Source organism: Schistocerca piceifrons, chromosome 1 (genome assembly GCF_021461385.2).
Source record: "Schistocerca piceifrons isolate TAMUIC-IGC-003096 chromosome 1, iqSchPice1.1, whole genome shotgun sequence".
Taxonomy (NCBI): Eukaryota; Metazoa; Arthropoda; class Insecta; order Orthoptera; family Acrididae; genus Schistocerca; species Schistocerca piceifrons.
Window position 1 is genome coordinate 255,095,205 of NC_060138.1, and position 26,574 is coordinate 255,121,778.

General features: G+C 39.7%; 1 protein-coding gene across 1 annotated transcript in view; it reads left to right on the forward strand.

The window, feature by feature from the left end:
* Positions 1-26,574, forward strand: part of LOC124786866 (ATP-dependent DNA helicase Q4) — a 145,525-nt gene that overhangs the window by 80,023 nt on the left and 38,928 nt on the right. The window contains exon 7 of the mRNA XM_047254296.1: positions 11,870-12,169. Coding sequence (XP_047110252.1) covers positions 11,870-12,169 — 300 coding nt within the window. The remainder of the gene's footprint in view (positions 1-11,869; positions 12,170-26,574) is intronic.

A 26,574-nucleotide genomic window follows, 5' to 3' on the forward strand; every position in this document is an offset into this window, starting at 1 on the left:
TACCACATCCAAAAATCAATAGCCCAAGGAAAGAAAGTACTCAATGAATACACATCACTCTGCAACAAAACTCTCTTTGCCACAATAGAAGAACTGTACAAGTAAAACACACACACACACACACACACACACACACACACACACACACACTCTCTCTCTCTCTGCCCCAGTACTCATCACACACAGGCAAACCCACATAAACCACACACAACTAACACCAAATACAATTCAAACTCGCGCGCCTCAGCCAGCAGAACACGCTACGAAACAAATGAACGCCACACAGCCACAACAACACGTAATGGCAGCGAAAACTCCGCCTATGTTTTGAGTAATCGAAAAACTGCATTACCACACGAACACAGGCAAAGAAGTAAGCCCATTTACTTCGCCAACAAAACAGGAAAACGTACCACATCTTCAAAACTGTAAGTTACAGAAAGAAAATGTGATACAGTCTTATTTCTGTTCGTAAATACATAACAAATAGAAAATAAATTACGTTTTGCTGTTTACAGATGACATGTTGTATATTGTGTAGCGTAACAGCTACCAAAACAAGAGGACAATAATATAATGTAAGGTATGTTACTTTTCCCCAAATAAGTTATAAATGCAACCTTTACATAATGTTGTAAATGACGAAAATGTTAATATGTTAACAACAAATTTACAGTTAAAAATAAAAATAGAACCCACTGATGATAGCACAAAAGTGCTGAAACATGTATGGGTGAAACAAAAGAAAAAAGGTGTCTTGCATAACGCGGAACTTCTCATCCCACAGTCCTGTTCAGTCTGTGCAATGTAATAGCAACCTTTAAATGCATGATGGACATCTTGCTTGGCATCTCAAATAGAAATAACACCTCTTACATCTTGATGACACTGTTTTCTCGAAGACATTTTAGGAGCATGTAAGCCCTTGACAACTGTGCTAAAATATGCTCACAACTCGGGTATTACCCGAAAACCAAGAAAGTGCCCTATCATTGACCAAGAATGTTCACAGTGCTCTGACATCAGGTCATCTGGGATTTGCAATGGCTGTTGATTGAATCAGAAACAGTTGTCATGGAATGGGTCTTTACCAGTCTGTTAGACATGTAAGCCACTATAGGACAGTCCAGTGACAGAAGCTAGTGCCTCAGTTACTCCCAGACATCTGGTACAAATTTGTCCTGCTCTTGCTCAGTTTCATCTGATTAGAAATGACGTCTTGCCTAATATAAAACTTCCTGGCTAATAAAACTGTGCCAGAATAGGATTCGAACCTGCGACTTTTGCCTTTTGTGGGCAGGTGCTCTACTGGCTGAGCTATCCAAGCACAACTCATGACCTGTCCTCTCAGCTTTACTTCCGCCAATACATCATCTCCTAGCTTCCAATCTTCACTACCAGCTGCATTACCCAGCCAAAACTTGTGACAAGTCCTCGCAGCTTTACTTCCATTAGTACCTCATCTCCTACCTTCCGGGATTCATAGAAGTTCCTCTACTAAGCTCACAGGACTAGCAGTCCAGGAAGAAAGGATATTGTGGAGACAAGGTTCTTGATTAAAGCATTAATAGCATGCCTCCGAGGAAAATCAAACTGATTTATGTGAAGTTGTAAAGCAGTGTGACATTAAATGAACATTTAAAATCAATAACAGGCAAGATGTGCTGAATACCTTAGTTTTGATGTTGAACTCTGAGGAAGTGTGTGTAAATGAAAAAGATAATACAAAAGATTCTTAAAATACCTGTACTTAAGAGGTCAAAAAATACAGGGGCTTGCTGCTTAGGGTATTTATTCAGTCTCAAGATCACAGTATTGCGATCCTGATTGTGAGTGATTACAGCAGGCTCATCCAAGAATTGCGCCCGGCGGGCGCATGACAGTGTAGTTCAGCGCCCCGTCCGCAACCGTGTGTCACTAGCGTCGCCATAGGGGGGAGAGGGGGAGAGAGAGAGAGAGAGAGAGATAGAGAGAGAGAGAGAGAGAGAGAGACTGCACAGCACTGCTCTGCGCTGGACTGTCCCGCAGTAAACAAAATATTCTGTTTTAGAATTAATTTTATGTAAGGGATATAGAGTCTCATTCTTACTGTTAGTTACAAGTAAGTATTTTTTATTATACTTCGTGCTACAATTTTTTGTATCCCTTTTCAGAGTTTAGAAATCGGATCCTTAGTTTGCTGTTTTGTACGTAATAGTTTTAACTGACCAAGTTTGAAAACTTATTAAAATAGAATTAAGGTTATAAAGCTCCTTAATTCTTACAGTCAACATTGTTAAAGAAGACAATTAACATTTTACACGTTTTTCTTTTTCGAGGAAACGATGTTGTCTAGGCTTGGTACAATATTCTGTGAGGCTGCTAACCTCAAAGAATTGGTCAAATTTTTATCGCCAAGGAATGAACGGTTCTTAGTTTTAGCAAGCTTTAAAGAGAGAAAAAGCACTCACAAATATACGTGGAACCAATCATTGAGAGAACTTTGACCGCATGTTTGTGCAATAGAGGATATTTCTCTCGTGCAAGACAGCTGTAAAAGTCATCCAAAGTTTTACACATAAGAAAGCGGTCCTTCAGGCGGATATGGCACTGCAGGTCAATCAGCTCTAGTTGAAGCTCTTGTGAGATGTCCTCTGCCCGAAGGGAAAACGGGCGAACAAATATATCTATCGGCTGGCGTTCAGGCGGCTTGGCCACTGCAGCAACATACGAATTCGCCCGGGGCGTTGGCCGTGGGCGATCGCGGGTGCTAGCGCCCCAGGGGGACAGTTTGGACGAGCCTGGATTACAGCGTTAAAATGAGGAGTGATCAAATGATCTAAGAGAGACATCGTCTTTTTGCATTAAAAAAATAGCATGCTGCTAGGTTTGTAACCAAGCATTTTAATCTCTTGCCTGTTAAGAGAATGCTGTTATGGGATGAAATGAAATAATCTCTGACTCGGCTGCAATTAGGCATTGAAACAATTTCGGTGGTGACAAGTGAAAATTTGTGTCAGACAGAGACTCGAACCTGAATTTCATGCTTCTTTCGAATGGTCGCCTCAACCACCTTGGCTATCTGGACATGGTTCCTGTCTGACTCAGATTTTCATCTTGTTTCACATTACTGACATGGCACTCCTATCTATCATACTCATTGCTTGGCTGCATTCGCTGGAGCCCCACAGGAGTTCAGGAGAGAGAGAGAGAGAGAGAGAGAGAGCATGTGTGCGTGCGCAGCCACATTGAAGAGACATTGTGGCCGTCAGTGAGGTGTCACCATTCATGGTGGTCCTGCAGCCTCACATTTTTGTCATGAAATGAAATGGAATAACCTATAACTCTGCTGCAATTAGGCACTGAAGTAATTTCAGTGACGAAAAGTTTCGAGTGAAAATTTGTGGCGGATCGGGACTTGAACTCATCACCATTGAAACAACTTTGATGCTTTATACCAGTCGAGTCTGAGATTATTTCGTTTCATTTCACTTAATTTGATTTCTTTTCATCATGTATATGTATGGCTGCAGGATCATGAATGGGGTATCTTCTTTTGAACATGTTGAAAACAACAGACACCACTCATGTGTAAATGTATATACAGCTTGACGGCCATAATATCTTTTCAGTGTGCGACAAGCTGGGGATTTGGGTGGGAGAAGTGGGAAATGTGAGTTCAAGTTCTGGTCTGGCTTAAATTTTGACTTCACATTGAAATTATTTCGAATCAGTGATTATTTCATTTCGTCATGGATATTTACAGCTGCGGGATCGTGAATGGTGTCCATATTACTGATGTTGCAAGTGGGTCCCTTTTGTCCTTTGTGGACCTGAGACACTCTTTGATCCTCTGGGTCAGTTTGTAAATAATCTTTACATTATATTTCCTCAAAATATGGCCAATTCTGTCCATCACCCTGTGGATGTTTGGCAGAAAGGCACTACTTGAAATTTCTTCTTCCAACATACCACTTCGCTGAGTGTTAGATTTAATGACACTTCTCTTATGCGACTGGTAGAGTACATGCTACATGCTACTTGTCAGAATAATTCAAAGCGTTGTATCTAGCATCCAAGATGATGCAGCTAACATATTTGTCTTGTGTGTTACGGGCATATTAATCGTTTCTCTTTCCTGGCTCTCGTGATGACTTGATAGTTTGTGCAAGTATCAGTCCGTGTGGGTTTTTGATACACATTGTGTACTAGGTTATCGTCATTCCTCATAACCATCACTGAGCTGTTCCTCAACATTGCTCCACATGATGAAGGTGCCATCGATGTACCTGTACTGTACTTTTAGAGTCCAGGGCCTGTCTTTGAAATGCTGCGTGAAGAAATTGGCCTCCACTGGACTAAGTAGACTGCTCATAGCAACACCTTCCAGCTGTTCGCTTAAATTGACGTTCCATATGAAGTCACTCACGGTAAGATGTGCATGAAAGAGGTTGGTAATGTCATGTGGGAATATGGAATGAATATGCCAGATAATCATTTAATGGCACTTTTGTAAACAAAGAAACATCATCATAGCTGACCAGGATGTCTTTTGGTACAAGTTTTAGTTTCTTCAGCTTCTCAGTGAAACGTAGCCAGGCTCTTCCGTATGTTCCGGTCTTCCCCACATGTGGCTGAAGCAGAGATGCCAAGCATGTCACTGAGCCGGGAACACCAATCAGTCTTAGTGATACATCATCATTATGGATTTTCAGTAATCCATACAGCCAAGGAGTTCTGTGTTCTGCAGGTTCTTCTGTAGGTCCGCTGAAAGAGACGATGTCTTGATTAACGAATTTGTATTTTGTGTGATCTGCTCCATCATATCTGTGTTTACATTTACATCTGCGTCTATATACTCTGCAAGTCACAGCACGGTGCTTGGTGGAATGTACCCTGTACCACTACTAATCATTTTCTTTCCTGTTCCACTTGCAAATGGAGTGAGGGTAAAACTGTGGTGTCACCGCCAGACACCACACTTGCTAGGTGGTAGCCTTTAAATCGGCCGCGGTCCGCTAGTATACGTCGGACCCACGTGTCGCCACTATCAGTGATTGCAGACCGAGCGCTGCCACACGGCAGTTCTAGAGAGACTTCCTAGCACTCGCCCCAGTTGTACAGCCGACTTTGTTAGCGATGGTTCACTGACAAATTACGCTCTCATTTTCCGAGACGATAGTTAGCATAGCCTTCAGCTACGTCATTTGCTACGACCTAGCAAGGCGCCATTATCAATTGCTATTTATCTTGTGATGAATGTACCGTCAGACCGATGTTCACCAATTATGGATTAAAGTTAAGTATTCCAGAAGCTACGTACTTTTTTTACTAGACTCAACTCCTTTAACTGTTCCAGACCTCACGCCAGCCTGCGTGAGCATAAACGCGTGCCTTTCGGCTACCTCATAGTGGCTTGGCTGTCTTGTCAAGTCACAACAAAAACAACTGTCTATATGCCTCTCTTACACCTTATCTTCATGGCCCTTATGTGAAATGTATGTTTGCGGCAGAATCATTCTGCTTCAAATGCCAATTCCCTGAATTTTCTCAATAGTGTTCCTTGAAAAGAACACTGTGTTCCCTGCGAGGGTTCCCATTTTGACTTCCTGAAGTATCTCTGTAATACTTTTGTGTTGTTCAAACCTGCCAGTAACAAATTTAGCAGTCAACCTCTGAATTGCTTTGATGGCTTCCTTTAATCTGACCTGGTGCAGATCCCAAACACACGAGCAGTACTCGAGAATAGGTCATACTGGTGTCCTATATGCGGTCTCCTTTACAGATGAGCCACACTTTCCTAAAATTCTTCCAATAAACCAAAGCTGACTATTCGCCTTCCCTACTACAATCCTTACTTGCCCATTTCATTTCGTATTGCTTTGCAGCTTTAGGCCAAGGTATTTGATCAGCGTGATTTTGTCAAGCACTACACTACTAGTACTATATTTGAACATTACTGGTTTCTTTTTCCCACTCATCCCATTAATTTGCATTTTTTTGCATTTAGGTTTAGCTCCCATTCATCAAACCAACTAGAAAATTTGTGTAAAGTCATCTTGCATCCACCTACAGTCTCTCAACAACATCTTGAACACCATAGCTTCACAGCAAAGAGCTGCAGATTGCTGCTCACCCATTGTGCCAAATCATTTATGGATATAGAAAGGACTGTGATCCTAACACACTTCTTGTGGCTCTCCTGACAATACCCTTGTATCTGGTGAACACTTGCTGTTGAGCACAACATACTGGGTTCATCAAGCCGTACACACATTTAGGAATATATTCCGTTCGCTCATACCGTCATTAACAGTCTGCAGTGAGGCAAGGTGTCAAATGCTTCTCAGAAATCTAGGCATGTGGAATCTGCCTTTTGCCCTTCATCTGTAGTTTACTGGATAGCATCAGATAAAAGGGCAAGCTGAGGTTCACACAAACGGGGCTTTGTGAAACAGTGCTGATTTGTGGACATAAGTTTTTCCACGTCAAAGAAATTTATTATAGTTGAACTCAGAATATCTTCAAGAATTCTGCAGCAAATCTTATGTTTAAGATATTGGTCTGTAATTTTATGCTTCCGTTCTTTTACCCTTCTTATATAAAGGAGTCATCTATGCTTTTTTCCAGTTGCTTGGGATTTTCCACTGGGCAAGAGGTTGCGATTAACGCTAACTAAGTAAGGAGCCAGAGTGGTAAAATATTCTTTGTAAGACCAAGTTTGGATTCCATCTGGACTGGCAGCTTATTCATTTACTATGCTTTCAGTTTTTTCTCTTTGCCAGGGGTGTGTGACATTATGTTTGTATGATTCTCCTCCACGAACAATTCCTTAAACGCAAAATCTGAAACTTTATTTTTTCTTCTGCTATCTTCTGTGTCTTGAAAGGAGGATATAAGATGAACATCAACAAAAGCAAAACAAGGATAATGGAATGTAGTCTAATTAAGTCGGGTGATGCTGAGGGAATTAGATTAGGAAATGAGGCACTTAAAGTAGTAAAGGAGTTTTGCTATTTGGGGAGCAAAATAACTGATGATGGTCGAAGTAGAGAGGATATAAAATGTAGGCTGGCAATGGCGAGGAAAGCGTTTCTGAAGAAGAGAAACTTGTTAACATCCAGTATTGATTTAAGTGTCAGGAAGTCATTTCTGAAAGTATTCGTATGGAGTGTAGCCATGTATGGAAGTGAAACATGGACGATAAATAGTTTGGACAAGAAGAGAATGGAAGCTTTCGAAATGTGGTGCTACAGAAGAATGCTGAAGATTAGATGGGTGGATCACATAACTAATGAGGAAGTATTGAATAGGATTGGGGAGAAGAGAAGTTTGTGGCACAACTTGACCAGAAGAAGGGATCGGTTGGTAGGACATGTTCTGAGGCATCAAGGGATCACCAATTTAGTATTGGAGGGCAGCGTGGAGGGTAAAAATCGTAGGGGGAGACCAAGAGATGAATACACTAAGCAGATTCAGAAGGATGTAGGTTGCAGTAAGTACTGGGAGATGAAAAAGCTTGCACAGGATAGAGTAGCATGGAGAGCTGCATCAAACCAGTCTCAGGACTGAAGACCACAACAACAACAACATCTTCTGTTGCCACACTAGACTGGCGAATAAGTGACTGGCTAGAAGCCTTAGCCCACTTATAGTGAATTTATCTAGCACCTTAATTTTCTCGGGTTCTGCTAAGGTATGACTGTCATATTTGTATGCTTTGCGCATCGACGTTTTTACAGATGGACAAATTGCCCTTAACTTTAGTCTTATCATCATTTGTGCTTTCTCTTTTGAACTGAGAGTGCAACAGTCTTGCTTCCTCAACATTTTGCAGTCTCTTTGTTAAAGTACAGTGGGTCTTTTCTGTCCTTAATTCACTTACTCAGCACATACTTCTCCATCGTACAGTTTGTAATCCATTTTGACTTTGCCCGAAATTCCTCTATGTCCATGACTGGAACTAAATAATGTCAGTTCATTCTCCAAGAGGGATACTGACAATTGCCTGTGTGCTCTGTCTAGCAGAAATATTCACCTACCCTTCTGGATTGATTTATTAACTTCACTAACAATCGTCACTGTGCTGACATCATGAGCTCAAATTCCTGTATCTGTACGACGCCATTGATATGGCAAGGCCTGTTTGTATCTGCAAGGTCTAAAATATTTCCATTGCACATGGGCTCTTGGTCTAGTTGCGTGAGACAGTTTTCAGATAACATACACTGAAGAGCCAAAGAAGTTCATACACCAACCTAATATGTAAGGCCCCTGTGAGCATGCAGAAGTGCGACAGCACAATACGGCATGGATTTAACTAATGTCTGAAGTAGTACTGGAGGGAATTGACACCATGAGTTCTGCAGGGCTGTCCATAAATCTGTAACAGTGCGAGGGGTGGGAGATCTCTTCTGAACAGCATGTTCAAGGCATCCCAGATATGCTCAATAATGTTCATGTCTGGTGAGTTTGGTGACCAGCGGAAGTGTTTAAACTCAGAAGAGTGCTCCTGGAGTCACTTTGTAGCAATTCTGGACGTGTGGGGTGTCTCATTGTCCTGTTGGAATTGCCCAAGTCCGTCAGAATACACAATGAACATGAATGGATGCAGGTGATCAGACAGAGTGCTTACGTACATGCCACCTGTCAGAGTCGTATATATATGTATCAGGGATCCCATATCACTCCAATTGCACATGCCCCACACCATTACAGAGCCTCCACCAGCTTGAACAGTCCCCTGCTGACATGCAGGGTCCCTGGAATCATGAAGTGTCTAAATGACACTAATAATTGTAAATACTGAGTATTGTAGACTGAATTAATTGATAATTCCGCATATTTAATGTCAGTTAAGAATGTAAACAAACGTTTGCGTACAAGCGAAACTGTCCTAAACAGAAACTTTGCTTTTCCTATTCAGGCGCAAATAAAAACTGAAACCTTCCATTTATCAAATCTATCTGACACTAATACACGTAAATACTATAGAATATACAGCAAAAACAATTAATTACTGGCTAAATTTCTTATCTCATAACACAGCAAGCGAAAAGCGCTTGTAGCCGGCATCAGGGCTGCAAATCAACAAGTTGGTTCGTACCCTACAGACAAATCATGTGCAAATGATGGATGGCTGAGAAAGTGACAGGCTGACATAGCAATTATTTGATGAACTTCAGTAAAGAGGGAAGATACAGGCTTTTAATGGCTTGTTACCAATGAGCTTATTAGAGATTGAGCTGAAAATTGGATTTTACGGGATATAAAAAAATCTGATATCCTTTGTTGGCAAGTTTCTGGATCTTTCATTTCCTTATGAACAAATTAACTGTCTATGATGTGTGGGTGTGAAATGATGGCATTCCATGAGAATCATAAGCTCTTCACAGTGTACACGTTGTTTAAATAAATTGTGGGAATGTGGCTGAGTAAATTTGTCAGGTCATGCTGATATTTGGATATGGAAGCATGTCTTCATTTTCAAATGACAGGGTTCACCTACTGAAATATCATTGGTGTTCGACAAATTTACCTTGCCACATTCCCGCAGATTATTTGAAGAAGTCATTGTATGCTTACAAACCTGTTAGCTACAGGTAATAAGGCGAACACATAGCAGTTCTTCAGACTTTTGTGTGACCTTGTTTTGATCAGTATCATACAGGAACTGTTCCTTGATACATATGATTCAGAACATAACAACACTAGCCATCATAATAGGTTTGGGCTCATCAGAGATCCCTTTAAAACAACATTCACACTATAATTCTGCACTGAAGCTGATGAACCACTCTGAAAAGCGAGGAATGTAATGTGTACATGAATTTAAAAAGCAGCCTGTGCTCTGCAAAATACTGATTGTCAAAAAGGACCATGCACACAGAATCAACAGTTTTGATACATTAATCTGGTTTAATCCACTTGACGACTGGAGTTGATATACTGTGAAAAATGTTATAGAATCATAAGCAAAGTGACTTTTCACAGATGCATGTATTTTAATTGACTGGAAAAATAATTAATTTCAGTATCCATTTCATTGTAACAGTCACAATAGATTCCTTATATTACAGTACCTACCATACCAGTTATCAAGATGCTTAATTTAATTATTTTGGAATGCTATTATTATTGTTCATAGGCACTTCTGTATGTTTTGTCGTTCCTATTTTTATTCTCATATATGTCAGGCTTGATTGTTCACTAATAATGTGTACACTGGTTATGAGTCTTAAAATGCAGAAAAACCGTTTACTTTTCAAAAGAGTCACTAGTCCTTCATTTACACTATTGAGCTGTTGACTGTTAATGAAGGTACAAGCGTACAGAATAGGTTGCAAGCTAAGTGAGTGACTCAAAGACCTGTTAGCTAGTAAAGCCCACTACATTGTCCACGGCAGCGTGTTTATCAGAGACAAGAATATTGTCAGCAGAGGCCAAAGGAAATGTGATATGACCGTTCTTATTCTCTAAGTTCATAACTGATCTGACAGACAGAGTGAGCAACAGTTTGCAGCTGTTTGATGATTGTACGGGAAGGCATCATCGTTGAGTGACTGTAGGAGTATACAACATGACATAGACAAAATTTCTAGTTGGTGTGATGAATGGCAGCTTGTTACAAATGGAGAAAAATATAAGTTAATGCAGATGAGTAGGGAAAACAGTTCCGTGAAGTTCAAATGCAGGACTGAAACAGTCACATTGATCAAATATCTACATGTAATGTTACGTAGCAATATGAAATGGAAGGAGTCCATAAGGACAGGGTTGTAGAAAAAGTGAATGGGCAACTTCATTTTATGTGGAGAAATATAGGAGAGGGTGGTTCATCAGTAAAGGAGACTGCATATAGTACATTAGTACGACCCATTTGTGAGTGTTTGGTATAAGCACCAGGTCAGATTAAAGGAATACATTGAAACAATGTAGAGGCAAGCTGCCAGAGTGGTAGGTTTGATCTACTTGTGAGTATTATGGAAGTGCTTTGTGATTTCAACTGGGAATCACTGGAGAGATGATGATGACCTTTTTGTGGAACGTTATGCGGGAAATTTAAAGAACCGGCATATGAACCTGATAGCAAAACAATTCTACTGCAGCTGACGTACATTTTGTCTAAGGACCATGAAGACAAGAGAAATTAGGGCTTGTGCAGAGGTCTATTGACAGTCATTTTTCCCTCTTTCTATTTGAGGGTGGAGAGATGTTTTTATCTAATACTTTTGTTAAAGCATTTGCTGTTCTGCAGAACGCTATCAGCTAACAATATCCTGGCTGCTGTCCATTCAGTCCGTTCGCCCATTTTCTAGTTTCTCTTTGTTTTCTGCTGTTGTGTTTACTTTTCAGTACTTTTTTCATTGCCTTTTTCACACTATGTTTATACAAGTACTTTACATTGATTGAAAATGATAATCTTTGGAGCAGTCACTACTTTGAAAGGTCCACAAGTCATATTCTATATTACATAAGGGGTGTGTTCATATTTATGAACAAGAACTACTTCATAATCTTTATTTAATGTAATTTACTTTTAAGTGAAAATGTTACTTATAAAAACATTTTAGAACAATTGAAGGGGTGGGGAGAAAAGTGCTAACCTTCAGTAGTCGGATTTGTCTGATCACACTGTGTGTTGTGATTTTGAATGCATCACATGCTGATTACAAGAAGTTCAATTTGTACAGGCACAGAGGGATGTCTGTATAAATTGTTATGTTCTTGTTGCCAAATTAACCAACTTATGTGTGATAGTTCTAACTGATGGCATCGTCAGTTAGCACTTGCTTCCATTGATCCCTTCAGTTTTCACTAATCTCCGCATCACATTAGTAAATTTCCTTCTGCATGTAGTTACCTTCAGTTTTATTATTTTACATTTTAGGTGTTACGAGAGAAACTCAAAGTCCGTACTATCTTGGGACTGACTGCTACTGCAACAAACTCGACGTGTGCTAGTATAGTTCAGCACTTAGACATTCCAGATGGAGAGAAGGGGGTGATCAAGGACATTCCTCTTCCCAACAATCTTGTACTGACAGTTTCTAAAGATGAGAACAAGGATGAAGCACTAATCAAACTTCTCACTAATACCCATTTTAAGGATTGTCAGTCTGCTATCATATACTGCACAAGAAGAGAGGAATGTGAGAGACTGGCCACTCTCCTCAGGACATTCTTGCAGGTAGGTTGTACATTTTGTGCTGTATGCCAGCGATTACATTTCACTCTTTTGAGATTTTGGTTCATTTTGCAGTGTTGTCTTGATGCAGTACGTAAAAAATGAATCAAGCAGTTATACCTTTACTATACTGTATAAGAGTGTAGCGGAACATGTTAAAGCAAAAGTTTACACCATTAAAACTTAATTCTGGTCGGTTAAAACTGTGTGCGCGACCAGTACTCGAGCCTAGAACCTTACCTTTTGTGGGCAGTGTTTTAAACATACAGAATCTCTTCATACCATGCATGCTTTGGAGGAAAGAGCTAGCCACAGCCAAGGGTATAGTTTCTGTAATGTATCTTTCAGTCTACCACGAAGTGTGTGCTGTTTTGAAACTTACGTTGATGATTTTCAGTGTTATATGATGTTTATTATTTTATTTATTTATTGTTATATTTTGTTTGAGGCTCAGTGTGCAGTTACCTAAAGTAGGCAGTATTACATTGAATATTTTTATTTGTTACTGTCAGTTTACTTAGTAACGATACAAATCCTAGGAAATCTCCAGAAATCATAAAACTAAATACATCTGTGAATAAACTGAAGAAGCTGGTGCAACAAAAGCTGTTGTTGGATATGAAAGATGGATGGGAAGAAAGGGAGAAGTAACAAAAAATAACACTAATTTTCCTTTTTCTTCTTTTTCTTGTGAATAGTGGCTTTGGCCCTGTCATGTTATTATCTATCTCTGTTTACCGTAAACAAGACATCTCAAGTTGCAGACAGGCACAATTACAAAACACTTTTCCTATATTGTCGATCTTCCTACCTGGAGTTTCCATTGTTTGGTATTATCTATCTCTGCCAAACTAACTGAGAATGAAACAAGTTAATATACTAACTTTTTTATCATAAAATAAAATAGACAGGAGGTGGGGTGGGTGACAGAGCCACTTAACCAGTCAGAGTGTGGAATGCCTTTGTGACACTAATTTCTTGAAACTTAGAAGTATTTGTCCAGTTTCTGCACAAGCTATATCTACAGTTTATTAATATTTCCAGACGGCAAGTCTTTGATATTATTCTCATGTTTGGTATTGGAAGGGACACATACAGGCTTCCGTCTAGTGTTTGTGATATGTCTGTAGTATATGTTAATACTATATCTAACTATGTTTGTTGGTTGTTACTTTAGTCTAAGTCTGCACTGTTGTGTAATGTCGTGTTACCACTTGGTATTGAGTCCTCTGCATCATTTCGCATTCGGGAGGACAACGGTTGAATCCTGCATCTGGCCATCCTGATTTTGATTTTCCGTGACTTCCCAAAATCACTCCTGGCAAATGCCGGGATGGTTCCTTTGAAAGGGCACAACCGACTTTCTTCCCCGTCCTTCCTTAATCTGATGAGATCGATGACCTCACAGTTTGGCCTCTTCCCCCTACATCCCAACCCCCTCCTCTGCACCATTGTAAATGTTGGGTGAAAATTCTTTGTCAGCTGATACGTTTGTGATGTGCTAGCTGCATAATGCTCATAACTGACTGCATTACTTTGCTCACTATTTGCACGTAGCACTTGCGCTTCACATTACTCACTAATTTAACTCGTTTGTCACAATTTGTCACAGCAACTAGTCCACAACAAGCCCTGTTGTTATATTCTGTTTACATTCTGTTAGATACAGTGTCAGCAATGGTGTCAATCTACACATACAACTTTACTCTGCAAGCCACATGATGGCATGTGACGGAGTGTACTTTTGATCCCTCCTTCCCTATTCCATTCACGAACGATGCATGGGAAGAATGATTATTGGTAAATCTCATTTATTGTAGTTACTTGTTGTGCTCATTTTGGAAACGTGTGTGTGTGTGGGGGGGGGGATATACTGTCAGATTCTTCCAGGAATGTACTCTCTTGGAATTTCAGTAGTAAACCTTTCTATGATGCACAATGCCTACTTCGTTTCAACTGATGAACACCATCATAATGCTCTCACAGCCACTAAATGATATGATGAAATGCTCCACTTTTTGTTAGATCTTGTTGATCTCTTGAGCAATACCCAAGAATCAGTGAAACTAGAGTTTTGCAAGCCACATCTTTTTTGGACAAATTACATTTCCTAAAGATTGTTCTTATGTATCTCAGTATGCTGTATGCTTTTCCTACTGTTTATTTTATGTGGTTGTTTCACATAATGTGACTCCAGATGGTTATTGCTAGGCATTTTATGGTGTTACTGCTTCCAGCAGTTTGTCACCAATAGTGTAATTGTACAGTAATAAATTTCTTCTCCTGTGTAGGTGCAATATGTTACGTTTTATTTACATTCGGGATCAACTGTCTCTACACCAGTGATTAATCCTTTGGAGGTTGTCTTGCAGTTTGCAAGTCTTCTGATATTGCTACCTTCTTACAGACAGCCACATCATTGGCAAACAGCTTCATGGTGGATCCAACATTCTCCACAAGATCGTTCACATATTTGTAAACAGTAATGGTCCTATCATACTGTTGTCAATTTACCTTTACACTTATTGATTTTCTTCTATTAAGAGGGACGTGCTGAACTCTATCTGCGAGGAATTTTTGACTCCAGGCACAAAACTCATCCGGGGTTTATTAATGGCACTTTTAAATTTTATTCATTTGTGCTTCACATCTTTGTCTGCAACACTAAATTCAGTTGAGTACTCAGATTCTCTGAAATTTGCATCTTGTAATTCTTGCCAAGGAAAAAAAATGTGTCTGTCTTTCTTAACAGTCTTTATAATACCCGTAGTCTTTGATGCTACCACAGCTTATTGTAGAGAACGGTCATTCGTGAACTTACGGGTCCAAACGAATGGTTCACCAACATGAACGCAAGGAGTGAGGAACAAATTCTAAGGAACAATCGTTCACTTTGGTCGCGGCTTTCTACTTATAGTTCCTGAGAACGAGAAACGGTCAATCTTGTTCCAGCCACATTCCCAGTCCCATTCCCGACTCAGTCTAGGTTCCGATCCCAGTCCCAGCCTTCTTCATGTGGCCACTCATCGCAGTTCCACTGCCGACTGCTCCTAGTTAGTTCAGTATTGAGTTGTTGCTCGTTTCGTTCGCAGCGCATGCCCATTATAGAGCTGTTCCAAGCCTATTTTGAACTCTGTACTTCTAGTTCTTTTTGTATTCTATTCAGCGTCCACGACCGGTAATTAAAATGTGTTATATAATTACGTAAATTACATAAAAATTACATGGTATGTAATACATAAATCTTTTCAGGTAACAAAAGGGCATATCAGCTTACTTTACTATTTTGATAAACAGCAGAAGACATACTTATAAAAAGGCAAGCTTTTTTTGGGGTGTTACACATGCAAAGGTAGTTGGTATGGCACTTATGAGTGGCCATTTTCGTTCTTTTTTTGATCCAAGGTAAAAGAGCATGTTCATTGTTATGGAAGGCACACTGACTTACAACCGAATGAAGCCCGCACTCCGTAATCGAGTGTCTGGTGTCACATTTTATAAAGAGTGTATGATAACTTCTACAATATTATTTCAGTGGTGCAAGGCGGCGCACGAAAAATCGGCACTGAGTACTAGACTGCTGTATTATTTTCATCATGGCAGCGACAACAGCAACCATTACGAAATTGTCTCAAATGAAAAACAGCCCACAGTTGCACTAAATTATGTTTATTTTAAACCTTGACCATGGTTTCTGCTATATTAATATAGCCTTCTTCAAAAGTCCTAAAAATGATCAAAGTAACATCTAGACCAGTGATACAATCTACACATAAACTTCAAAATTAGGTAAGTGATAACGTATTACTTACATAAACACTAATAAATGAAAAATGAATTAGCCCAGCGGCTGCATCAAGACCAATAAAATAACTTCAACAGACATAAGCCTGTTTCGAACGTAAGTAAAATTACATATGGCACCGTATGTCCTCTGCCACTACCTCTGTTATTGCACAGTTGTCAAATGTGCTGCACTCCTACGCACCATAGGTGGCGCTCACCACAGTGAGCTACGTTGCACTGTTTATCAGGCAACTAGTCACTATGTATGACAATAAATTAACAACATGCTTATATGTGCAAATGAAGGGCCATATACTATTAATAGGAATGTCCAACAGATGAAATACTGTTGCGTACGATCACTAGAGTGGTAGAACATTAATAATTTCATATAAAAAAAAGTTTGTCATATCACTATTTGATGCATGATTCAAAAACGAGACTATCATATGCAAATAAAACTTCAGTTTACTTTATACGCTCTAGTAGCTTATAGGGCTAATTCTACCTGCTGACTGTAGTCGTCATACATAGCCACACTACCAATGATTGACATTATTTCTATGACTAGCACCCTAGTGCATGAGTGCGGTAACACGATACAAGATAACAAAGGACACATTAACATATCTGTCTCAACATAAACCACTGTTACCATAAAAGCAGCTCATGACTCTTTATGACAAATTCCTACTGGAGCACTGTCCTAAAACACTAGTTTATCTCAAAAGGTAATCCTACAATCATGTGGCACAATCGAGTAACCACTAGTGCCTATCTGCTATGCCCAATACGGGCTGAAAACCTTCAAGGTAGCTGGAACTTTTCAAATAACAATGATCATTTAGTAATTTCATACCCTTTGCTTCATTACACAATAGTTCGGAGTCATTAACAGGTTGGGGCATATGTCCTTCTTCAGCGATGTGTTCAGCAAACGTTAACCCTTTCTTATTCATACCCATCCTCGATGGCATATATTATTTATATCTTATGGCTATAGACCTACCTGTTTGCACTATGTAATATGCCGAACAAACATTACACTTCAGTTTATTAACTCCTGATTGCAATAGCTTATTATAATTGTTATTGCTGAAACAAACAAAATTCCGTTTTAAGCTATTGCTGTTGGAAAATGCTACATTACCGTCATGTTCATGGAGCACACATTGCATTTTATAAGATATGTTTCCTAGAAATGGAATAGCTATAAATCTCTTACGTTCGTCCCTGTTGTTCACAGACCTCATTAACGTGGAAACTGTCTTTTTCGTTTTGTGCTCAATTATATTATCGACTATGTTGGAGTTATAACCATTATTACCGGCAATCTCTTTTAGGGTACACACTTCTTTTTGAAAGTTAGACAGATTGCGTCATTCACAACATGTCCTCACATCAGTGGGTGCAGAGTTTACACAGAGCAATAAATTTACCTCTCACCCAGTCAATAGATAAGACAGAACTTAAGAAATCACATGATCTTACATACTACATTCCTGACAAACAAAAAACAATTGTGTAGTCGTATGAAGCTGCAAACATAGTGTACATTTTCTTCCAGACTAGGGATCATTATGCATCCATGTTCAAAGGTCTTTTTTTCTATACTAAATGTTAATACTTGAGATTTTGCCAATTTGCTTTGCTTACCTGTAGCTCCTCTAATCTTTGCACCTACAGTGATCTTTTCCACAAAATTCTTCCTATACCTAATCGTATCTCTAAATTGTTCAGATATACCACAAATTCGGGGGGCTTCCTGTATCAATCAAACAGATACCTTCCCACTGGTCAATCTTAATCTTAATGTAAGGACACCCAAAATCTGAATCATCTTCTCTGTTGTCCGACACTTCATGCAAAAGATCACCTTCAATTTGATCAAATGCTACATCCACACTGTTTTTGTAGGGTTTTATCAACTTTACTGGTATCATAGCATTACTTCGGTTATTCATATTATCAGGTAAAGACTGAAAACAATGGCACAACTAATGTCACTTGTTACAGAAGAGACACAAAATATATTGCTGTCAAAATTAAAACTCCTGCTTAGATTTTCTTTCACTTCATTCCACCAATTTGGATACAAATTCTAACTAACCAGAGCTAACTTATTTCAGAATGCACATTTATCTATGTTAGCATCAATCTGGTCTCGAACAAACTTTAAGAAGTTTTCACCTTTATTCTCTAGACTCACAGATAACTCACCTTTACTGTTTGGATCATTATTCTACTTGACATTAGTGAAAAACTGTTTTGACTGGACTGATATTCTATGACTCGCACTTGCAATATCACATATATCATTTACCTTACCAATGTTGTCAATTTCATTCACAAGTAACTCTGAAACTTCATTATTCTTAAACTCCACAAACACCTGATCATCATCATCATCATCCCCCAAAATTACTTCAACAACAACATCACTAACAACACAAGTCTCATCACAATCAAAGTCACTTACCTTGCCTACATTCATTTGCAATAAGTCACCAGTCTCAGACTTACCAACCTCAGTTATTTCACAGCTCCGATTTACATACATCAATACCACTATTTTCTGATCAAGAGAAGAAATCATTAGTACATACTACATCAAAATCCTCACTACTTTCACATTCTGGTTTGAGATTAGCACCTTCATCACCATAATTAAATGTATTCCAAAACTTTTGATCAAAACATAAATGAGAAATCTGATATTCTTTTTGTTCAATTTCAGATACATGTGCCATATCATTATCACTGTTATTGTTGTCTAATTGCAAGTGTAACTGGGGCATCCTGTGCATGCTGTGTTTCGTCACCCCAAAACTGTTGTCCTTCAATGAGGCGAACTGCCGTTTCTTGAGTATTTACTTCTATGATTGTTTCTCCTATTAAAATGGCCATGGTTATCCCCATTATTCCTATCCTGCTGATGTTCAAAATTTTTCTCTGTATTGATACTTTGATCCTGACAGAAGTTACCATTATCTCAGTTTCTGTAGTTATTCCTATTGTGATTTCTATCATTCCAATTATTATGGTACATACTTCTTTCTACTGCTCTATCCAGCCTGTCAACATATCGTAAAAATTGTTTAAGACAGTTGTCAGGCCTGTGTACTAAATCCCACTGTGCAACCTTTATGGCAATCTCCTTTTAAGTGCATCAGTAAAGGTCATTTCATCAAATAGTTCGTCAAGGTCTGCTAATTTTTTAAGTTGATTCTTAAAAAAGTCTTTCAAAGTACCATACCTATTCCTATAATTAGTACCATTCAAAAATTCATCTTTAATCCTCCCCTGTTCAGATTCTGATTAAAATTTGTCTAAAAAGTTTAAGGAAAACTTTGATGTTTCCCAATGACTTAAATTTAAATTTACTCATGATAGAGCTTTGTCTTCAAACATCATTTAACAAATTTAATTTTTTGATTGTCATTCATACCTGACACAAAACTCTCTCTACAGTGGTGCAGGAGGTACACTGGATGTAAATTGTCTGATGGAAAACTTTTGATATGAATGTTGGACCATGCAATACCATTGTTTGCACATAGATTTTCATTCACACATGTTGTGAACTACTGAATTTTTTTGATCTAAAACAGTTACATTAGTTTGCATGTTGTTTCAACATTTAAAATTTTTTGGTCTAAACTGATGATTTTTTTTCTACGGCCTTCTGTCCAACACTGATGTTATTAACATTCTTTGATTGTCTTGCTGATTCAACTACAAAGCCATTTTCCAAAACAATAAATTTATTTTCTGAAACATCAACTATTTCATTCACACTTTTTAACCTCTCTGACAACCCGTTTTTTAGCTCTGAAACTTGATTACTTAGTTGGTCCATTTGATCTAGTACCCTGTCCAATTTACTATTGTTATCTGTCTTCAGTTCCACTGTCTTTGCCAAAATCAACTGCAGAATATCAGTTTTTATTGTTTCTTTAGTGACTACAATTTCACTTGGCTTGGACATGTCGTGACTGTATCCTACAGCTTTCACTTCTACCTCACTCCTATTCTTATCTCTATTCATTTTGTTAATAAGCACACGAGTCCACAAACAAATTAACATTCTGAGAGTGTCACAGATAGTTTGTACTTGTCTTTCTTTTAAGATGTCCCTGGTTATAGTTGTAAAGTCCTTTTTCATTTGAACCGCTCTGTCATTGTTGGTAGTACATCTTCACTCTTGGTACTATTTTCTTTGTTGGGCAGCCCTCGGTCTTTTTTCTTCATGTGATCGGAAATTCTTACATACATAAACGACACAAATCACTCTCCCTTCTTCTGCAACAGACAAAATTTCGTTATTAGCCAATTGATCTTGGATGACACCATCACTTGTAATCTACCTCTCCCTCGCATCATTTGTTAATTAACTCTTTTAATAAGAATGAAATTTTTGCTCTGCAGCTGAGTGTGCGCTGATACGAAACTTACTGGAAGATTAAAACTGTGTGCCGGACTGAGACCTGAACTTGGGACCTTTGCCTTTCGTGAGGAAGTGCTCTACCATCTGAGCCACCTAAGTACGACTCATGGCCTGTCCAGCACACAGTCTTAATCTGCCAGTAAGTTTCATATAAGCGCACACACTGCTGCGGAGTGAAAATTTCATTCTGGAAACATCCCCCAGGCTATGGCAAAGCCATGTCTCTGCAACATCCTTCTTTCCAGGAGTGCTAGTTCTGCAGGTTTCGCAGGAGAGCTTTGTGAAGTTTGGAAGGTAGGAGATGAGGTACTGGTGGAAGTAAAGCTGTGAGGACGGGTCGTGAGTTGTGCTTGGATAACTCAGATGGTAGAGCACTTCCTGGTGAAAGGCAAAGGTCCCGAGTTTGAGTCTCGATCTAGCATACATTTTTAATCTGCCAGGAAGTTTCTTTTAATAAGCTTCGAGAGGAGTGAGATTTACAAAAAAACTTTACTCACCTTCTTTTCTCGTAGTTGGCTCCAGTTCTTCAAGTCTGGGGACTGATTCTTGAAGCCAACATTTTTGAAATTGTAGGTTCTCATGGTGCCAGTTGACATAATAAGTTTGAAATAAACCTGCTCTGTATTTTTTGTTTTCTTCACAATAATTTATTCTCCGACATTTTTCTGTAACACACTGTCTTTTGAATTTTCACATTAACAAAGCCGAAATTACATTGTTATTCCAAATTACCAAAACATGTCTAATCACATCGGAGGCATGCCCATTATTCCTTCACTCTGCGGTGCTAACAATATTCCAAAGGGTTTACAAATCCTCTTGACAAATGATTTTCTATTAATTTATATTATTATTTTATAAAAGAACCCAGAGATAAACATAATGAACAGTACTAAATTGCATAATTAATAACAGAAATTTTAAGTGTGCCCAGTATTTCGTATTTTCAAATGTTTCTAAAAGAAAATAATTTCAGCTGTACATTCAGAGCTGGTGCATATTGTTTGTTATAAAGAAAATGAAGTATTTTTTTTTTTTATTTTAGCTTGAAATATAACACATTGTGTACAAAATCATATGAAATGTTTTAGAAAAACAGGTGAGATAAAATTAACCTGTTCAGAATCGAAAGATATTTCTGGTGTTGACTACTTCTGTTGAGGAAAATTAATGCTAGATGAGGGTGTCCCTTTACAACTTTCCAGTGTTTGTTTGAAGTAATTTTCAGAGAAGAAATTCAGAATAATGTCACATGAATACTTTGATTGATTGGCTCTCCCGTTCTATTTCTGACAAATTGAACTGTCCCCCTACTGCTTCACTGTGATAAGGAAACTTATTCATGAAATTTTGTGATTCTACGCTGAAGCACCATGCTATTACAGCTCCTGACACAGCCGGACTATAAAAGCATCCAGTTACCATACCATGTGTGATCCATCTTAGATGCTTAAGTGCAACCCATTTATTTCACATTTTGAATCTGTAATAACTTCACTTAATATTTTCTAATTCTTCACTGCAATAAATATGCCACCACCGTTGATGTGTAATTGTACAGTATATATTCCAGTGTATATTTGGGATTTTGTTGCTATTCACTTTTGGGTCCAATCAATTTTTTGTTTCCAGTGCTATCTGGACATTATTACCTTCAGTAAGCAATTGTAATTATAGTATCTCACCTTGAATGCACTTGCAGTTTACTAATACCATATTGATATTTTCCATTTCTGATTTGCAAGGACAAACGCTCTCAGAAAATAATGTGTCTGATGTGTCTTTGATTTTAGCAGGCAGTTTGTCACTGATCCCAAGGGAGTTTCCTCTAATATGTACAGCAAGTAACTGCTTCCTGCATGTAGTGTACACCTAACCTATGAGGGGGGGATCCTCCAGTTCTCCACCCAATAATGGAGGTTGAGAGATTTGTATCTGATACCATCGCAGAATCACCTGAGCCTCTGGTTTAGACATCCCATTCTGCTCCAAATAAGAGGACTGTGATCGACTTTGGGTACGATGCTACAGATAGTGAGCTTAGCGTGTACCCTTTGTGAGATGGTGCCCTCACCAAATGAGCCAACCACCAAAAGGAACCAATAATGGCCTTACAACACAAGTGACAGGTGTCATTCATGGAGACACAAGCCATGATTTGCAGCCTGTTGCACCGAGTGTGTTTGATGGCCGCTGGCAGAGCCTCTTCCAAAATTCAGACGAGATTTCCTGGCAGATATACTGAGTGCACATTGGCATTCTTTTCTGACCTACCTGCTAATTCCCTGAGGGGCACCATTACCCGCCTAATGGTTGAGCTGCCAATGACTAGCACAGCTGCCCTCTGCACTTGTCAGAATTGGGCAGGAAAATTGGCCACTAGCCGAACAGGAGAGGCAGTGTACGCTGGTTCATATGTGTGATCAATAGAGGATAGCACCTTGTACCTGTTGCTGAGGCATAAGGAGCCATCTGTGCGGCCAGTTCCCAGTTTTGCCCTCTGCCCAGAAATAAGCAAATCTGCCACTGTCCACAACTCACTCCAGGTGAAAACACACTTGTCAGATGATTCACATTGGAAGTCAGAGTGACAGTGGGGTAATTAGGTTTCGCCTCTAGTGCCCCAGTGTTTTCCAGCTTTGAGCAGTAGCTGAAAGCCTGTTGACCCGGTCCAGCATAGTTTCCAGCTGTTTCTGGACAGTGGACAATTCTCCTTGTGTCCGCAAACAAGGAGCAGAGGCGTGCGTTGAGCCTGCGTGGCCTGCCTAGGACCATAGCCGTGAGTGACGGGTGATCTTTGACTTGGGCTGCCTGGGTAGCTGACGCAGCCGCACCGAGACCCATTGGGCTTTGTGGTGCTCTGCCACAGCCCATGTCCGCCTTGATGCCCATGTGTCTTGTCTGCTTGTCAAGTCAGGTGCCAGCCAGAAACTACACTGTAATGGGTGCAAAACGTGATCTCTTTGGCCTGTTCGCAAGTAGTTTTTTACTTTGCCCAATGTTTACCGATACAGTATTTCACCTCTAGTTATATATTAAATTAGTTGATGGCTTTAACATTGGTAACAAGGTGATTCATTAACCCTATAGTAAAAAAGTGTGACTCTCAAGACATACATAACAGGCTGGGATAAGAATTTACCCCACATTTTTCTAAATTATCTCTGTTAAAAAAATGCTTCTGGAATAATATAAAGTAGCAATGAAACAGTATGAACATTCATTACAAAGTATTGTTGATGTTTTACAATATGACAAAACAACTAACAGTTATAATATCAATGTATTTTATTATTTAATTGGACAGATAAAAAAATCTACTAACTAAGCGGCGGCAGAACACACATATAAAAGACTGTTGTGATTGTTCTTCAGGCAGAGGGGTTGAAGGGGAAAGAGGAATGGTAAAGGGTTAAGGAAAAGGACTGGAGAGATCTAGGAAAAGGAGTATATTTTAGGAAAGTCATCCAGACCCATGGGTTAGGGGGGACTTACCATACAGGATAAGAATGTGAATCAGTCTTTCCTTCTCATCCCATATGGTAAGTCTCCCCTGACCCATGGTTCTGGGTGTCTTTCCCAAAATCTACCCCTTTTCCTAGACTACATCAAACATTTTCAAACTAAACTGTTATGGCAACTTTGACAAATATTTTTCCAATGGTCTTTGCACACTGGTTTCAGACACACGCCGCATTCAAAGGAATTTTTCCAGTCTTCTTTCCGACTGCAAAGAAAGCATCATCCACTTTTTTTTTAAAAAAAAAAAAAAAAAGATCATTTCTGGTTGTGCTGCTGAGATTGGAATATTGCTCCCAAAATGTGTCAAAATCTGTTCCATGCTTATGAGGAGGTCTTTGTATAAATTTTTTCTTGTGAGTCTGTCTTTCATTTCTGCTTCAACCACCCCAAAAGCAAATGATTGAGAAAATTGTTTCGGGTGTTTGTGTCGCCATTTTTCTTATACAAGCCATAGGCATCTAAAAGCTCATCAAGTATCGAATTGGCCAGCACCTAGTTTTTCATGCTGTGGTCTTGTTGTTGCGTAGTAAATCAAATACATCGACTCCCCGTTTGTTGTTATTGTAGATAAGTGTTGCGTTAGATTTCTTTGCCTTCTCATCTATTTCACCTATCTCATGCATCATTGACAGAAGAATAAGATTTTTATTTTTCTTCAGAATGTATGACTCCCACATTTTTTCCTCTCCTGTAAATGAATACAAATGAAGAAACTGGCCTATTCTTGGCAGTTTGAAGCAGGAATCCTGGGATTTCTGGTTTGTTTTGGCGTAATGTGCCAACCATTGTCAACCTTCTGTCGGCTGCTAAAGAAGCAAACCTGTTGTCATTGTAATGTTTCGTATATATAGGTTTACATAATTTCATCACATAATATGTAGGAATTGAAACAGATGTATCTCTAATGTCATTTCCCAAATATGGGATGCACCCCATAAAAGTAATATGTCTTCGCGTCACATAATGAAATTATCTTTAGCCCATATTTTTTCGGCTTGCTTGGCAGATAAATTATAAACGGGCATCTGCGTTGGAAGCTGAGGAGTGTCTCATCAATATTTAGGAGAGCAGAGGGACTGTACAGCTTGACAAACATATGCCATAAATCACTAAATGTGGTTAACTTGTCTGCTGCTCTTCTTTGCAGTCTAGTATGTTGGTCATCAAATCTTAGATTATTGATTAAAAAATTAAATTGATTTTTCATCATAATTCCTTGGAAAAATGGGGACCAGTATACTACAGACTACGCATCAGTACAACTGACATGGGCATTTTTTTGAGGTCCACTCATAAAAAGTATACCAAACAATGCTTTTATTTCGTTTTGGTCGGTATCTCCAATATACCGTTGTAGTGATATGAATTTTACCCTTGAATCAACAAGTTTTTGGTTTGTGTATGTAACTATTAGTGAAACAATGTTATTAATAAACAACAGTTCAAATACACTCCTGGAAATTGAAATAAGAACACCGTGAATTCATTGTCCCAGGAAGGGGAAACTTTATTGACACATTCCTAGGGTCAGATACATCACATGATCACACTGACAGAACCACAGGCACATAGACACAGGCAACAGAGCATGCACAATGTCGGCACTAGTACAGTGTATATCCACCTTTCGCAGCAATGCAGGCTGCTATTCTCCCATGGAGACGATCGTAGAGATGCTGGATGTAGTCCTGTGGAACGGCTTGCCATGCCATTTCCACCTGGCTCCTCAGTTGGACCAGCGTTCGTGCTGGACGTGCAGACCGCGTGAGACGACGCTTCATCCAGTCCCAAACATGCTCAATGGGGGACAGATCCGGAGATCTTGCTGGCCAGGGTAGTTGACTTACACCTTCTAGAGCACGTTGGGTGGCACGGGATACATGCGGACGTGCATTGTCCTGTTGGAACAGCAAGTTCCCTTGCCAGTCTAGGAATGGTAGAACGATGGGTTCGATGACGGTTTGGATGTACCGTGCACTATTCAGTGTCCCCTCGACGATCACCAGTGGTGTACGGCCAGTGTAGGAGATCGCTCCCCACACCATGATGCCGGGTGTTGGCCCTGTGTGCCTCGGTCGTATGCAGTCTTGATTGTGGCGCTCACCTGCACGGCGCCAAACACGCATACGACCGTCATTGGCACCAAGGCAGAAGCGACTCTCATCGCTGAAGACGACATGTCTCCATTCGTCCCTCCATTCACGCCTGTCGCGACACCACTGGAGGCGGGCTGCATGATGTTGGGGCGTGAGCGGAAGACGGCCTAACGGTGTGCGGGACCGTAACCCAGCTGCATGGAGACGGTTGCGAATGGTCCTTGCCGATACCCCAGGAGCAACAGTGTCCCTAATTTGCTGGGAAGTGGTGGTGCGGTCCCCTACGGCACTGCGTAGGATCCTACGGTCTTGGCGTGCATCCGTGCGTCGCTGCGGTCCGGTCCCAGGTCGACGGGCACGTGCACCTTCCGCCGACCACTGGCGACAACATCGATGTACTGTGGAGACCTCACGCCCCACGTGTTGAGCAATTCGGCGGTACGTCCACCCGGCCTCCCGCATGCCCACTATACGCCCTCGCTCAAAGTCTGTCAACTGCACATACGGTTCACGTCCACGCTGTCGCGGCATGCTACCAGTGTTAAAGACTGCGATGG